General features: G+C 42.2%; 1 protein-coding gene across 1 annotated transcript; it reads left to right on the top strand.

Annotated features, from left to right (window-relative positions):
* Window positions 1-8062: 8062 nt before the first annotated feature.
* LOC147902029 (phospholipase A2 homolog 3-like) lies at window positions 8063-9324 on the top strand. Its single transcript, XM_087375241.1, has 4 exons — window positions 8063-8160; window positions 8604-8643; window positions 8812-8843; window positions 8956-9324. The coding sequence occupies exons 1-4, from the start codon at window positions 8079-8081 to the stop codon at window positions 9117-9119; spliced, it is 318 nt and encodes a 105-aa protein (XP_087231367.1). The 5' UTR covers window positions 8063-8078; the 3' UTR covers window positions 9120-9324.
* Window positions 9325-15770: the final 6446 nt, after the last annotated feature.

The raw sequence follows: 15770 nt of genomic DNA on the forward strand, positions 1-15770 counted from the left end.
TAGTGACTTCTTTTCTTCACATGGTTGTGGATGACCCCCCATAATCGAATTCATTTAATTTTTAAAAAACCCCCCACTTTACACACACTCTTACTCTTTCCTTTGGTCTCTTAGTCTTGATTGTGAATTAAAACCCTCTTTTTTATATTGTTTTACCTTGTGATGGACAACCCCATGATTTGGTTGATAATTGAATTTGATAGGAAATTCCGGTGAAGAACTCAAATGAACTTCGTAGGACCACTAGGATGGCCGCAATCATAGACCCTACCAAAATGGCCTATATTTCTCAAAAGTTGGAGGATGCATGAAGGGAAATATAAACTATTGGACAAAAAAATAGAATTGGACCATTTTTATATCGAAAAGCAAAATGCGAGAAACAATAGATAACTTATGGCATCCATTTTGGTTTTTTTGGGTATACACTTATAATCTTTTTGTTGTTCTAAAGTTTCTTTGGTATAAGCGATAACAAGCTAGGGAACACAAGCATTACCTTTCTTCCTACATGATGCCAAATTTGTTCTAACAAATGGTTTTCTATGGATGGTGGTAGGTAAGTGACCCCTAACCAAGATACCTGGAACTTTGAAAGATTCGGCACTTTAAGTTATTCTTATATTAGTTTCTCAAAGGAATTAGGAATTTTTAATAAAAATATTTTTGGATATTTCTATTGTGTCTTTAATGCTCCATGTCTCACTATATAATTCTTGTTTATCATGGTTTTATTTTTAACAAATTATCCTATGGATGGATTTAATTGTATGACTCAGTCAATGATGGGACTTTTTAAATTTAAACACACATTGGTTTCCCAACTAGCCTTTGGTTAGGCTAGTGTCATACAATTATTTGGCATTCAATGGATATTGTTGTTAGTATAATATTTTCCTTTAATAGTATTGGGATCTAATATGACTAATAGTTATTTAATCATGCTTGCTGAACTACTGGATACCATCTTTGATTAAGTTGGGTTATGCAGCAACTTCCTCTATCATCCTCTCATGTTTAAAAGGACCAAATTTCCACAAGAAGCTTCTTGACTTCGAGATACAAGTTTCCTAGAAGAAAACTCCGTCAGCTTTCACTATTGCCTCTCTAAATGATTGGATCTCCCTCCTAGTCAAATCAAAGAAAGATCAACTTGACTTCTTAGAAGCCTTCAATAAACTTCTTGTGTCTTTACCCCTCATTGACTGTCAAGATGTATTGGATCTTAACTTCTATTTCTCTACCCTAACCTTGATAGTGAATAAGCTTTTTTCCCTTAATGGTCTCCCTGCTATCCCTCGTGATGTCAAGTGACTCTACAGAAATTGTCAACCCTCTCTTAGACTTTGACCTCCTTAATCATATTGAAAAAGAAGCCCTTTCCGCATTAAGCTCCTAACCTTCTGCAACTTCTATGTCCCCTCAAAAGTTTTTGTTTTGATTTTTCTCTGGAGCTATTTCTCTCCTCCCTCCATGCCAACTTGAGCTTGATTCCATTAGGTTAGAATACAAACTTTGGGATTTTGAGGTTATTAACCATAGGGCCCTGTTTTTAATTACCTCTTTAGCACTCTTTTGTAGTTTTGCTCCCGAAGTGGTGAACCATTGCAAAACCCTTGCTTTACAAGCTAAGCATCTATTAGCCAATGATTTTTTCTTCGATCTGTCCCAAATTAAGCTCTCGGATGTTGACTCATCTAAGTGCTCAAGCTCTACCCTAATTGCCAGAACTAAAGGGCCCTTTAATCAAGACAAAGTTTCTGACCCTAAGAAATTTTTGAAAAATTGCTCGAATACTTTTCGTCCCTTTCTCAAGTGCCAATGTAAAAGAACTGACCATAATTCATGCTGCTCAGCCTCCATTATTTGGTTAGATCACTTGTTGTGGTTTGTTTTCCAAAATCTCTCTAGCTTCTCCTCGGCCTTAGTGTATGCTTTCATTGGTTGGGTGGCCTTGTTCCCTTCAGAAATTAGAATCGCTCTTATTGTGTACTTTTGGTTCCATGACTTTATGCTAGAAGCAATGTGTAAATTTCCACTTTACTCCCCCAACATGCCCCTACTTCGCGACTCCAAAACACACCATTGGCCAATACTATTGAAGTTATTCTCTTGTAGTCAAAGAACAAAGATCCAAAAAGACAGTTTATTACTCCAACTTCCATGAAGAGTTCTACCAAGAAAACTCGAGTGTTCTGAGGCACAGTCTCGATGGATTCACTATACTTTGTAGGAAACATTGGGGCAGGTGGAGGTGGTGTTGCCCCCCTTCCTAGGGCATTCACCAAAATACGCATTGCCTCATCAGCCAATATCGTTTGAGCGGCTAGCAAGGGTGGTGTCGCTATGGGCTTGATGGGATGCAGGGCTGGTTGTAGGCCTGGCCCAAGTGGTGGTCCCCATGTAGTTGCTAATGCCGGCATTGGGACGAAAATACCAAGGCCTGCATTCATTGGTGCAACTAGTATAGATGGGAAGGGACGGACCCCTGGAGGTGGTGGGTCCTTGGGCATGGTAACATTAGTTCCATGCAATGGGCGATAGGGTGGAAACTATGGTGCCCCATAGTTGACGAAGGCTGGTGGCGTCGGGGCTCGTAGAGGTTCATAAGTCACTCCACCTTGGAAGTTCCTGGTATCCCCTCAGCTTGGGTCTTGCCTACAGAATTGGAGCTTTCGATGCCCTTGGACCCGAGGGGTCTTGCATTACTTCTTCCAAACTCTCTGTTTTGTTAGAACTAGATAGAGTTTTTGGTTGGGGACCTACTAACGAGTGGAGTCTCGGGAGTGAGCTTCTGGATTCCGAGCTAGGACGGAGGGTGGACTGAAAAGCGCTTACTTCTAGCACAAGATCCTTTGGCAAAATCCTTTCGGACCTCAAGTGAATGTGGGATGCCTCTGGCTGGGCACACTCAGCCTAAACTCAGGTTTTGGAATTTTCTTTTAATTCTTTGGCTATCCTAGAGGTACCACGCCGGTCGATGGGATAGCTCTATAGTGACGGGTGGTGGGATCCTATGGCTAGGCACACTCAGTCTCTGAGCTGAGGTTTTGGAATTTTCTTTTAATTCTTTGGCTACCCCAAAGGTATCACACCGATAGGCAGGATAGCTCTATAGCGACGGTTAGTGGGATCCTATATCACACTGGGTGGTGGAATACGGGTTTAGCAGTGGTTAGCAACGTAAGCATATAGCGATGGTGGTAGAATAAGAATAACCATGGGCAGTGGGATAGATATATTGTGACGATCGACCGGAGGGATAGGTCTTGCCATGTGGTCGACGAGAACAACATTTTGCTACCCATTGATCTCCTTGGAAGTTCTAATGATCACTTCAATTCGTGGTTGTAGTCGCAAGGGGATGAGTATTGAACAACATTCGACTTGTGTATTGGTCACCTAGTAGCAGCATAAGCTCCCTACAACTCAACCTGTGGTCTCCTATAAGATTTGCCTAATGAGGATGTTCCAACCTATAGCTAATTGTGCAACGTATTGTTTTCTAGTGTTTTGTAGGGGAAACAACAATTTTCCATTTTTGTAGGGGCAATAGCAATTGTACGCTTGTAGTTGCAAGGCAAGAGTTATTTTGTGCCTATTCCTAGTTACTTTGCAGATCTTCACATCACGTCATCTGCGGGTGGGGAAAAATTAGCAGGAGGGCCAAATTAGCTCTAATATCAAGTGGATTTCTCGTACTACATAGCCTCCAAGGATTGTCATTGACCAATCAAACCTCTGCTGCCCATGATCATGTCAAGGTAGAATTCTCATAAGGTTTTATACTCCCCTCTCTTCTATGAATGAAAGCATTCATCTAAAGCCTTTGTTAAAGGGTTTATTCTAAAAATTTACATTTTATGCAATATCGAACAGCTTCATGTTCAAATAGGTCAAACCTTCACATTATTATTATTCTAGCAAACATAAAATGTTAACACTAGATTGTACTTGATTGTATGTCTTCTTTTAGTGCTTAATTCTATAGATCTAGCCAAATTTTTAAATTTTACATTTAATATGCAGGAGAAATTTTCCAAATATATATATATTGATTATATGAAACTTTGGCGATTTTGATGAAATTTATTTATAATTTTATAATATTAAAGGCTAAATCTCTCTTTTAAACAATAGTTTTAAATTATGGCAAATAAACTGAGCTTGTATTTTTATAAGAGCATATAAAATTTCACAAGCCATATAAAACTTTCACCTATTAATGAAACTAACACGAAAAAATCATCCTTGGTTTTAAGACATGTGCAAAGTATCATACCTGTTAGGGACAAGCATATAGGCCAAAAGCACACCGATGCATAGTTTTCAACACTCATGCATGATGTATGATAAGAAATAAGGAAATATGCACTTCAAACCATGCACATGGTATATTATGGGCATGATACTTTACAGAGGCCTTCAACTAAGTGATTTTAAAGCTTTTACAAAGTATCATACCCATCGGAGCCCAACATATATCCTGCAAGCACAATACAGGATATTTTTCAACACCTAAGTATGATGCATGGTAAGAAACAAGGATTCAATAATAACCATTCCTGACCATTAAAATGATATTCAATGGTATGGTACTTTGTAAAGCATTTACATCTATTTATTTCATAAACAAAGTATCATAACCATTGGATACAAGCACATAGGCTAGAAGCACATCGATGCAAATGTTTCTACACTCATGCATGATGCGTGTGTGAAACAAGGAAATACTATGCAAATGATATCTGATGGGGGTATGATACATTATAGAGGCCTCAAACTAAGAAACTTTAAGGCCTCTTCAAAGTATCACACCCATCAGAGATACACACGTAGGATAAAAGCACATCAATGCAAATTTCCTACCAAGCTTACAAATTCATTCACTAATTTTCAAATTAATTTTGGAAATCTACGTACATTTTAGTTTATGATTCACTAATACTCTTTAATTTTTTGAAGAAAAAACATTTATTCTCTTTTCTTTGAGTTTTTAAAAATATTTTAATGAAAATAAATGTTATACTAATAATTTTAAATTAACTTAAGTTATAATTTACTATAATTTATATTTTTTCAAACATTCAATATCTTTAAAGGTTTCAAAACTTGCAAATTAATTCAAGTTTCTTGACGTTGTTGTGACTTTGATAAAAATAAAAATATTTTTCTAAAGAAAAATAAAACTAAATTATAATATTTTAAATTAAAAATCAATTGATATTTTCTAGAAAATAAATTTAATTATTTTTTAAATATAATTCAAATTAAAAATATACTTTTAAATATAATTCAAATTAATATATTTCTAAATAAATTTAAAAATGAAAGTAAATATAAATAGAATTATTTTTTAAAAATTAATTTAATTACTCTTTAAATTATAAACATTAATTTATTTATTGGGATGGATGGAAGTCAAGGTTGGGGCAGGAAGACATCAGGCAGGTGAGGATGGGAGGCAGGAGGAGGCTAGGCCGGGTGGAAGGGGGAGGTGGGCAAAGCCACATCGAATGGAGGAATTGGCGTGGGCAAAGACCGGCATAAGTGAGGCTGAGAGAGGCTAGGGAGGGTGGAAGAGGCTAGGCCAGAGGAGGAGGCTAGGGGCAGGCATGGTTCGAGGAGGCGACTAGAGGGGTGCGCCCCCGGCTTCCCCCCCCAAAAAAAACATGTTGTGCTAGTAGCCTTTAAATTTAATGTTTCCCCATTTTCTTACAATTAATATTTAATAGCCTAGTGGTACAGATGGATTATGCCAACAAAGAGATCATGGGTTCTAATCCTCATTTTGCATTTTTGCCCCCCCTCCCCCCGCAACTCATTGCACTTGCAATAGGTTGCCCCCCCCCCCCCCCCCCATCCCCAAGTTGTTGCACGTGCAACATCTTGCGGGGGAGGGGGTACTCTCTCTCTCTCTCTCTCTCTCTCTCTCTCTCTCTCTCTCTCTCTCTCTCTCTCTCTCCCTCCCCTCGGACTTGTTACGCTTGCAACAGGTTGCCCCCCCCCCAATCCCCAACCTATTGCAAGTGCAACGGCTTGCGGGCAGGGGAGGGGGTATTCTCTCTCTCTCTCTCTCTCTCTCTCTCTCCCTCTCTCTTTCTCTCTCTATCCAACCTATTGCATATTTGATAAGTTGGGGGGAGGGGGGGAGTATTATCTGTCTCTCTCTCTCTGCCCCCCAACCTATTGTGTACACAATACGTTGGGAGGGGACACCTCCTAACCTCAACCTCCCCCCCTCCCCCTCCTTTGGCTCTCCACTTCTTCTCCCCTCTACCTCCTAGTTTCTCCCTCCTTCCCTTCCCATGCTCCCCCCCTCCACCACCTCCCCCCTTCCTCCCCTTCCCCACCTCCCTACCTCCATCATCGATCTCCTCTATCTCTACCTCCTGACCATTACATGCTCCCCTTACCCTCCTCTCCCTCTCCACTGCCTTGGACCCTCCACCTCCTAATCTCTACCTCCTGACAATCGAAAACACCATGTGTGTGTGTGTGTGCATGCATTCGTGCACACGCGTGTGCGTGTGTGTGTGTGTGTGTGAGAGAGAGAGAGAGAGAGAGAGAGAGAGAGAGAGAGAGAGAGAGAGAGAGAGAGAGAGAGAGAGGAGGGATGGAGAGAGAGAGGAGAGGAGAGGACAGAGAGAGCCAGAGAGGTGAGAGAGAGATAGAGAGAGAGGTGGGAGGGAGAGAGAGGAGGGAAGAGGAGATGAGGGAGGGAGAGGAACGACATATGCATGTATGAGAGAGAGAGAGAGAGAGAGAGAGAGAGAGAGGTGAAAGCTCGAGGGGTGCACTACTAAGAAACCCTATATATCATGTGCGTTCAAGGGGTATTTAAAAAATCCCTCAACTAGAATTTTCTACCCAATAAAACCACCCCTCTTTACTTATGACCTAGCGGATTTTTTTCAAAAGTTAAATTAAAAAACCCCTCCTATTACTGTAAACCTGTTAAATTTTTTCTAAAAGTTAAATTAAAATACCCCTCCTTTTGAATGCACATGGTATACTAAAATTTTATGAGATTAATCCCCCGAGGGTGAAAGGGGGATGGAGAAGGAGGAGGGATACGAGGGAAAGGAGAGGAAGAGGAGGTCGAGAGTGATGGAGAAGGAGGAAGATTTGAAAACGAGGAGGAAGCAGGGATTTTATGGGAGGCGGGAAAAAATTAGTTTTAGGGTACCTTTTTAGTTTGGAGTCATCCAAATCCTCTTTGGGTTCCAAATTAACTTCAATTCATTCTACCAACCTGACTTGATAGGCTATCACCACTTTAGTTATATATCGTTGTGCAATATGACCCTAGACTAGTTGCTTCATAAAACAAAATCTAAGCTAATATTGCCAAGAAAATCTAGACTAGAGAAATATGTACTATAAGTTATTATTGCAAGATCACAAGGTCCTCATTTTAGTTTCCTTGAAGGATTTACGTTTTGTGCTCATAAAGCACTTTAAGGACAAGTTAAGGTTGGTTTGACAACTCGAAGAATTTGTCTAGATAAAGACGAGGCCAAGCCAAAAGGGAGCCTCTTACTAAACCAATCAAACCAAGAAGAGCCATCATGATATTAATAGTATGTGCCCAATAACTTTTTTTAAGGACCACTCTATCATTAACAAGGGTTGGTATAGCACATGAGGGTGTTACCTAGAAACTCATACTTGGCTTGGCCCACTCTCTCTTTTGGATCTCATAAAATTGTAGGTTGTGGTGGAATTGAAACCATCAACCTCAGTCCTTTTAATAATCGCTTACAGTTGTGCAATGGTTTGAACATCAATGGTGGCTATCTTTGGGTTAGGTCTATATTGTCCTATATAAATGAATTCATATTAAGGTCTAGCAAAGGTCTTGTTGATTAGATTTACCTTTTCTTCTTGCGAAATAAAAAAAATGGAAAATGTTGATCTTTGTTGCCGTGACATCGCTTTAAAATTTTCCTACGTCTTCTCCTTCACAGACGTGAATCAATTTCGAGTTTCTGGCTCATCTCAACTGCTTCGCTCCTGCGACGCCCTCGTCGACTTGGTGCTCTCTTACGCCCCGTAGATTCATCTAACGATATGGGATGTTCGGTTCTACCGCTGCTTCTAACATGTATTTCACTGCTTCACTCCTGCGACGCCCTCATCGTCAACACTTCCGACTTGGTCTCTCTCTTTCTCTCTTCACTTTTAGGTGTGCGATTGTAATCTATTTATGTGTGTGTGTGTGTGTGAGAGAGAGAGAGAGAGAGAGATCAGAGAGAAAAGCGTAACTATTATGCTGTGGAATTCTCACGTCTGTAAACTGCTATACACTCTTTAGCATGTCTTCTTGCATCTAATGAGATATTTTGCGTTCCGATGTTGAGTCAGCGGTTGGAAAATCTTGATCGTTGCATAGGTGTAGAGATAATGTGTGCACCAGTCGTAAAGATGTCGATGCCCATGAATCTAACAGGCGTTAAAAAATAACTCTGATGCAAATCTGATGTCCTGCCCACGAACAAATCAAAGATGCGTCACAACGCCTTCTGATCACTGTATTCAGTCTTTTGTTTTGGTCTTTTAGCCCAGCTCTACGCTACAACATTCTGTCTTGATTTGCGCAGTTGCCTTGCAGCAGCACCTGCGAATCGGAGTTCTGTTCAGGTAAGAACAATGTTCACCCGTCGACTCTACATCCGAAGTCTTTTCTATCAATGACTTATGAGGGCAGTTCTCTCTGTAGTGGCACCCCTTTTGCGGTACGGCAAATTCTGCGGGATTGGCTACACAGGCTGCATAGGACAGGCCCCTTGTGACAAATGCATGTTGCAGGACGCACGACGACTGCATTGGCGATGATCTAAGTAAGCTACGCAACCATTTCCAGGGCATATACGCGTACTGTTTTTATGGGATTCGTATTGCGAGAAATGAATGATGGCTTGAGAAACTAATACAGCTGAACTGATTCGTCAGGCAATTATCTCAATGAGACATGCAATAGGAATCTATTGGACTGTGTGGTAGCGTACAGATCATCGGGGAATCCTCAATTTTTGGGCAATACTTGTCATGTGAACTCTGTAGAGTGCACCATAGAGGCCGTCATGAAGCTTGCCTTGTTCGTCGGACACCTTTAACCAGCTCACCTTGTTACGGCAGGCAGCCTGGGTTTTTCAACTCTCCTTGAGCCACTTGTCGTAAATATAGACGTTGATGTGAATTAATCTCAACCGCAAATAAAAAGAAGCTTTTGAGACTTGATTTTGAAGCAAGCTTTTCAAGGTCAAAAGCATTCGACTTTTTATAGAAACCTATATAAAGAATTTCAAGGTTCTAGCACTACGAGGCAAAGCATTCTTAATTGTTCTATTTTCTGTCTGATAAAGTCATGCAAGATTGCTTTCTTTGTGACATTGTTCATAGACATTGGTTGTGCATGTGGCAAAACTTCCCGTAGACATTCATAACGAGCCCAATTCAATTATGTGGAGAAAGTCAAGTTTTCGTTTGTGTTTCTTCTCTGCCAAAATTTTGGATATGCGAACAGACCAGGGCTCAAATAAAGGCACACGTTGAGTGCATAAGCGAATCTTGAGCCAGAGATTGTCTATTTGGCAAAAGGTACTATGGTGGCCAATCCGCCGTACCAACTTATCTTCTTGCTCTGTGAAATAGTTAAGCCTAGATAGTTTAGGACCAGACTTGTTCTTTTGGCTGCCCTTTTATGTTGTTTTGTTGTAAACCATCTTTTCTTCTGGCCGCCCTTTCTCTGATGGGGCACTGGAAGCGAGCATCAAGCGCTGACAATCGGAAGGGTCTTAATCAGTGAGATCAGACTCTACTGAATGAATTTCTTACATTGTCCGCACAGTGGTATCGGCTTGATTATGCCACTGGGGCCGAGTGCTACATGTTGTCGGCACGAGCTTTACAAATCAACTTGGGAAGCAATCCACAATACTGGAAATGGCTTCCTTGCAAGCGCGCATGGTGAGTTGTCGGTATTTGTTTTGCAGATGGTGGTCGATGAGAATTGAGCAGCGGCATAATACTTTCACATATGTTTGAGGCAGCTTCCGGGAGGTGGCATATTTGGAAACTGTGTGCTAGTTCGAAGTACATGGCACGTTCACGAAGATGCTATACCCTAGGAAGTATACACTATCATTCCGAATGCAAATGGCTAGAGAGGATATGGAAGGGGAGGCAGAAAGGCCGAGGCTACGAATAGGAATGAGAGGGCTGAGGATGCTGAGGAGGGGGCCAAGCAGCACCAGTAAAAGTGAGTGTACAGATATCAAAAGGAGAATTGGTGGCGAGTGAGAGGAAGCTTTGTGAGGAGGGGTGTTTTGAGAGGACCAGTGTTTGAAGAGGAGGAGGAGGAGGAAGGGGATACCAATTCCACAACAGGTTTGTCCATGTTACTGGGACGATTTTTGCCATTGCAGTCGGAGATGGCAAAAACAGCAGCTTGAGAGATGGCGGTCAACCAGTTGTGAATTCATGTGGTTCTTCTGAGCCCAGCAATGATGCACCATCTCCCTGCTGTAGTGTTTCGTGCTGCAGATGCTCGAAAGGATGCTCAATGAGTCGATCTCCCCAACAGAAGAGGGTGGAGGTAGAGAAGAAGATCAAATTGCAACTTATGATCAAGCACCGAATCATTGTTGCAAACAACCTGTTACAAGTTCATCAAAAGTCACATCATAATCCTCTCCGCAGCATTAATTTTTGTAACAAATTTGTCTTTGGAGTGACTGGAAATTACTAATCCTCCTCCTCACAAATCAATTCCACTCATGAAGCAAACGGAAGGCAACTACCTTGCAACTACCAACCACAAGTTCTAGCATACTTTTCCCATTCAACAAGCCGAATGTGAACTGGCTCCGCAACTGATGAACGCTGCAGTGACTAGTCTCATTAGGGGAGAATTGGGGTCTCAAAAGGGCCTCATAAGGAATGGATTAAGAAATGGATTAGTCTTAATGAAAGGGCCAAGGTAGGTCCCGAAAAGTCCTAACCCACCCTCACCTAGGTGGGTTAAGCCCAAAAGTGACCCCACCTCTTATACCTCTTACACAACTCTTACTCCTAGGTGGAAACCAGAAAATTCAATATTCAAAATTTGAATTTTGAATTTCCTCCCTCCTTCTCTCTCCTCCCTCCCTCCCTCCCCTCCTCCCTCCCCTCCTCCCTCCCCTTGCGTCACTCTCCCTCCTCACTCCCTCCTCCCCCTCCCTCTCTCTCCCCCCCCTCCCTCCCTCCCTCCACGCCTGCTTCTTCTGCCCTCCCCCTCCCTCCCTCCTCCACGCCTGCTCCTTCTCCCCTCCCACTCCCTCTCCCTCCTCCTCCATTGCTGCTCCTCCTCCCTCCTCCCCCCTCCCTCCTCCCTCCCTCCTCCTCCACGCCTACTCCTCCTCACCCTCCACACCTGCTAGTCTGCCCCCCTTTCCTCCTCTTCAACTACTGGTCCGCCCTCCCCCATCCCTCCTCCTTGCCTTCCCTCTTCCTGCGTGCTGCTCCTTCAAGCCTGCATCTCCACACCTTCTCCTTCTCTACACTCCTTTAGTCATGGCACCATTCGAGGATGTCTCCAACAAGTACCAAGTTCACTTATTGTCGGAGGCTAAATATGCAAGCACACGTAGTCTAGGATTGAGGGGAGCTTTCAAAATCCACAGTCTTCGTTCGCAAGGAAAGAAGCATCTTGACCTTTTAGGTAGAAGAATCCTTGTATCCTTTAGATCCTGCCAACCAAAAGAGCTCTCCTTTCCATATAATGCATGAGCTAGTTCAGTTTTTTGGAAATGGACATGCAGGGTTGCTTGGTTATCACAATCGGTTATACAATGCTCAGTCAATGGCTATGCAAGCAAGCGAGATGCATAAAGCCCAAGCAGAGATGCTAGCACATTTAGGAAATAGCACCAATGTTGCAATGCATAACTCTATGTAGGATCTTCAAAGGAAGAACCAGGATCTTCATGATAAAGCCAAAGCATTGGACTTGGAGCAAAATGCATTGAACTTGGAGTGACATAAATTAGAAGAGTCACTCTGTAAGCTAGCTGAGTCCAAAAAAGTCTTCGAAAGATATATACAATCAAGTTCGACGAGCCGAGAGAAGGAACAAGAGAAGGCATAAGAACGAGTGCAAAAGATGAAAGAAACACCTTTGGGATTAAAGGAGAGGAAAAAAGGGTACTTACATAACATGGGTGCATTGGCACCCACTGGTGGTGCTAGAAAGAGGAGAGTTCGGGCTACAAGGTTGGTTATCAAATGTTCCAATGAAATTACACTCTTTTGTGCTACACTATTTGTGACTAAGTTTTTATTGTTTTCTTCTTTAGGAACTTCATGGAAGATGTAATGAGAAGAATAGACGGGGATGATATTGATTGTTCATATGCTCTAGCTAGTTTATTCAAGTCAAGCGATGTCATTGGGATACTAAGGGACCCAAGACACAAGCGCCTATGTGTGCAAGTTACTAAAGAGGTGATGGACTTCAAGGATATTATGGATGCAAACGAGATGCTTGCAGCTTGTGATATTGCCGGCGTAAGTCGTAAAGCTTATACATCTGTTTTCAAAATTTTCAAGTCTGCTATTTTGGGAAAGTATAAAGTCTACAGTGCCCCTACCCACACCTTGGTCTGTGAGATGTGCACGGCAAAAAACAAACCAATGTGCAAGAGAAATGCTTGGAGGGTACCATTGCGTAAGGGGCACAATGACTTGGAAGAGTAAAAAGAGATCTAGCTTGCAAACCTTTGAGATGAATGCTTTCAACAATGTCTACTTAGATGTTGAGAAACTACAAATTCTATGGCATGAGAGAAGATGGTAAGAGGAAATCCATTATGGTATTGCACTTTACTTAGTTCATTTCCTATATCATATTTATCCTAACGATTTCTCTCTTTTGTTGTACAGATTGCAATGGAAAGCTCATATTTGTCATCAAAATGGATGAAGCTCAACTGGTGAAAGAACACAAGTTAGAGAGAGTCAGCATCTGCATTATGAATAAAGCCTTAGTCTTTGTTCAAGGGAACGAAGAAGTAGAGCAAGATTTCTCAGTGCAATCAGAGAAAGATATATGGTGGCTTGTAGCAATTGAAACTCCGAAAGAGTACCATGAGACATTGAAGTGGGTTCTAGATAGTAGAACAGGAATCCCATCAACGATCCAAAGATAAGAGGAAGGGCAAACATTGACAGTCGATGGCCATGGAACCTTTCAAGTTGAATGGCATCTTGCTAGTGATTTGAAAACCCTCAAATGCTTGCATGGTTGTGATACAGGGGCAAATGCAATGAACACATGCCTTTATTGCATGTGTTCGCAATGTAAGCAAAAGGCTGGCTTACAATGGGAGAATGGCAAATTTCTACCTTGGAGCCAAACGCAAGCTCCCAATCACAACAAGAAGGATCCAAAGTGGGATCCCGTGTTGCCCATCCCACTTGAGAGAATACACATATGTACTTCACACACGAAACTATGCATACTTGATAAGTTGTTGTATTGGCATCTTGTTTATGCTTGGAATTTAATTCCGCAAGAAGTATCCACACGGTGCATTGCAGAAGCTGAGAAGTTGCTATCAAAGATGGGATTCCATGGAGGACATGTCAAACTTAAGGAGGATAAGAAAATGTATGGGGCAACACAGAATCTTCCTGCAAAAGGAACTCAAAGGTAGTGTCACTCGTAGGCATTGCATGAGATGTTCGACTGGTTTTTTAGATGTTTACTAGGAAGGACTTTGAAGTCTGAAAAGGCAAAGGCATCAAAACTTGCAAAAGGAGTTCCAATTGCAAACAAGTGTTGGTTGAAGAATTGCCCAACGACTGGGAGGAAATGGATCGTGATCATGGACCTCATGATTACTACCCCAACGAGGAGGGAAGTGGTACCCTAATCCACTACCTCTCGCTAGAGGATCAACAGGTTCCTGTATTCCAGACTGGCCCCATAAACGCAAGGGCGAGAGATCGTAACTCAATTGCTCGGAGACCCTTGCTCCAATATTACACCTGCCAGTGTCTCCATAGAGCAAGTGAATGCCCCTATCGAGGTACAAACCCTCCGGTGTCCTATTTCAAATGCTAGGGCCCACACTTCTTGAAGGACTGTCCATACAGGGATTGTACTCCCACCGCCCCAACCATGACCAACTCCACCCCTTTGTGTGTAGGATGCGGAATGGAGCATCCTGTCCTACGAGGAGACCGACCACCCCAACCATTCTGCCAAAGAGCACCAACCTCAATTTGCTTAGCATCGAACAGGGCCATGTGGCCGTAGTGCCACTACAAGTCATTACGAGGATGCAAGCCAAGGCATTGGGCAAGGCAATGAGGAAGCTCAAAAAGAAGGGTAAGGGTGTTGAGATATCGAGCTCCACTCGTGATATGCCAGGGTGACCGTTGTGCATTTATGTCACCGACTTGTTAGCTGCAGATGCGGTTGGTACACTGCCCATGAATAATAGCTGGATGACAGCTATCCTTATGTACTCTAGTTTGTGGCTCAGTTAGTATGCCACCTTAGTTAGTTGAGTTTGGTTTGAGACCCACATATAGGTTTCTTCTATTTCTTTGTACTAGAGTTTTTGGCTTTCACAACTAAGAAGAGGAAAACTATTTTCAGCCTCCACCTTTGTGTGTATTCCCACATTGTGTATGTGAGAAAGCCGCAAGTGAGACTCCTTCCTTCTCTCCCACTATCTTCACATGGTATCAGAGCCTGGTTCGTGGTAAGGAGCTTAAGAAAGCAAACCAAGTTCATGGTGTCCTGGTAAGAGGACCAGTGTTGCTTTCCTTTTTCGAGTTTGGGAGCAAATCTCTACAGGTAGCACAGCCGGAAAGTGCAAGAGTGCATTGTCTCAGATTGAGATGCCCTTCATGGTGTAGTGAGAGGGCAATATATGCTGCGGGTCATTTGGGGGCCCGTTTTGGATGCAGAAGTTCTCTGAAGCATTGAGAAAAAGGCCCTGTTTTTGCTATGCGACCATTGCTCTACAGCTCGGTGAAAAGTTGCCACAGAAATTGCATCGTATGCCTGTGCACAGAGATACTGGGAGTTACAAAATCATCCTTATTACCTGTTGATGCAAAATCATCACTAGGAAGTGACTGTGTGGTCAAATACCACTTTCGTCAGTTTTGCAGATTTGCCCATGTGAGGCAGAAGCTGTGTTTTTTGCAGTGACAGAATATTTTGTAGTGTTCAGTAATGGCGTCTGCTTCTCTTTCACAGATTGTCACTGAAAAGCTTGACAAGAACAACTTCCAGGCATGGAAGTTCAGAATGATGAATTTCCTTATGGGAAAAGGCTATTGGGAGTTCATTACAGGAAATGAAGAAGAACCAGTTCTTCCTAATGTTCCCAATCAACAGGAAATGCAGGCATTTAAAGGATGGCATGAGAGAGCCAGAAAAGTTATGTACTGGCTGTCTATCAGTATTTCGGATTCTATGATTGTGCATATTCAAGATGCAAGTACGCCAAAGGAGGCATGGGATACTTTGGCAAAAATGTACAGCACAAATATGCAAGCTAGGAAAATGCAGCTCAAGTAGGAGTTGCACAATGTGCAGAGAGAAAATATGAGCATCAATGACTACCACATGAAAGTGAAGAAAATTGCAGATGCACTTGCTTCCATTGGGTCACCAGTGGAAGATGATGATCTAGTTTCAGAGAGGCCAAAATGCAAACAGCAATGTTGAATGCTACTATTGTGGTAAAATGGGTCATATGGCTAAAGAC

The sequence above is a fragment of the Dipteris shenzhenensis genome, chromosome 5 (assembly GCF_047967505.1).
Source record: "Dipteris shenzhenensis isolate YYH24624 ecotype China chromosome 5, Dip_SZ_1.0, whole genome shotgun sequence".
Classification (NCBI taxonomy): domain Eukaryota; kingdom Viridiplantae; phylum Streptophyta; class Polypodiopsida; order Gleicheniales; family Dipteridaceae; genus Dipteris; species Dipteris shenzhenensis.

Coding starts and splice junctions, on each gene's coding strand:
- LOC147902029 (XM_087375241.1), top strand. CDS start 8,079: ATGTTCGGTTCTACCGCTGCTTCTAACATGTATTTCACTGCTTCACTC. Junction 8,161..8,603: donor TCGTCAACACTTCCGACTTG/GTCTCTCTCTTT, acceptor TGATTTGCGCAG/TTGCCTTGCAGCAGCACCTG. Junction 8,644..8,811: donor CGAATCGGAGTTCTGTTCAG/GTAAGAACAATG, acceptor TGCATGTTGCAG/GACGCACGACGACTGCATTG.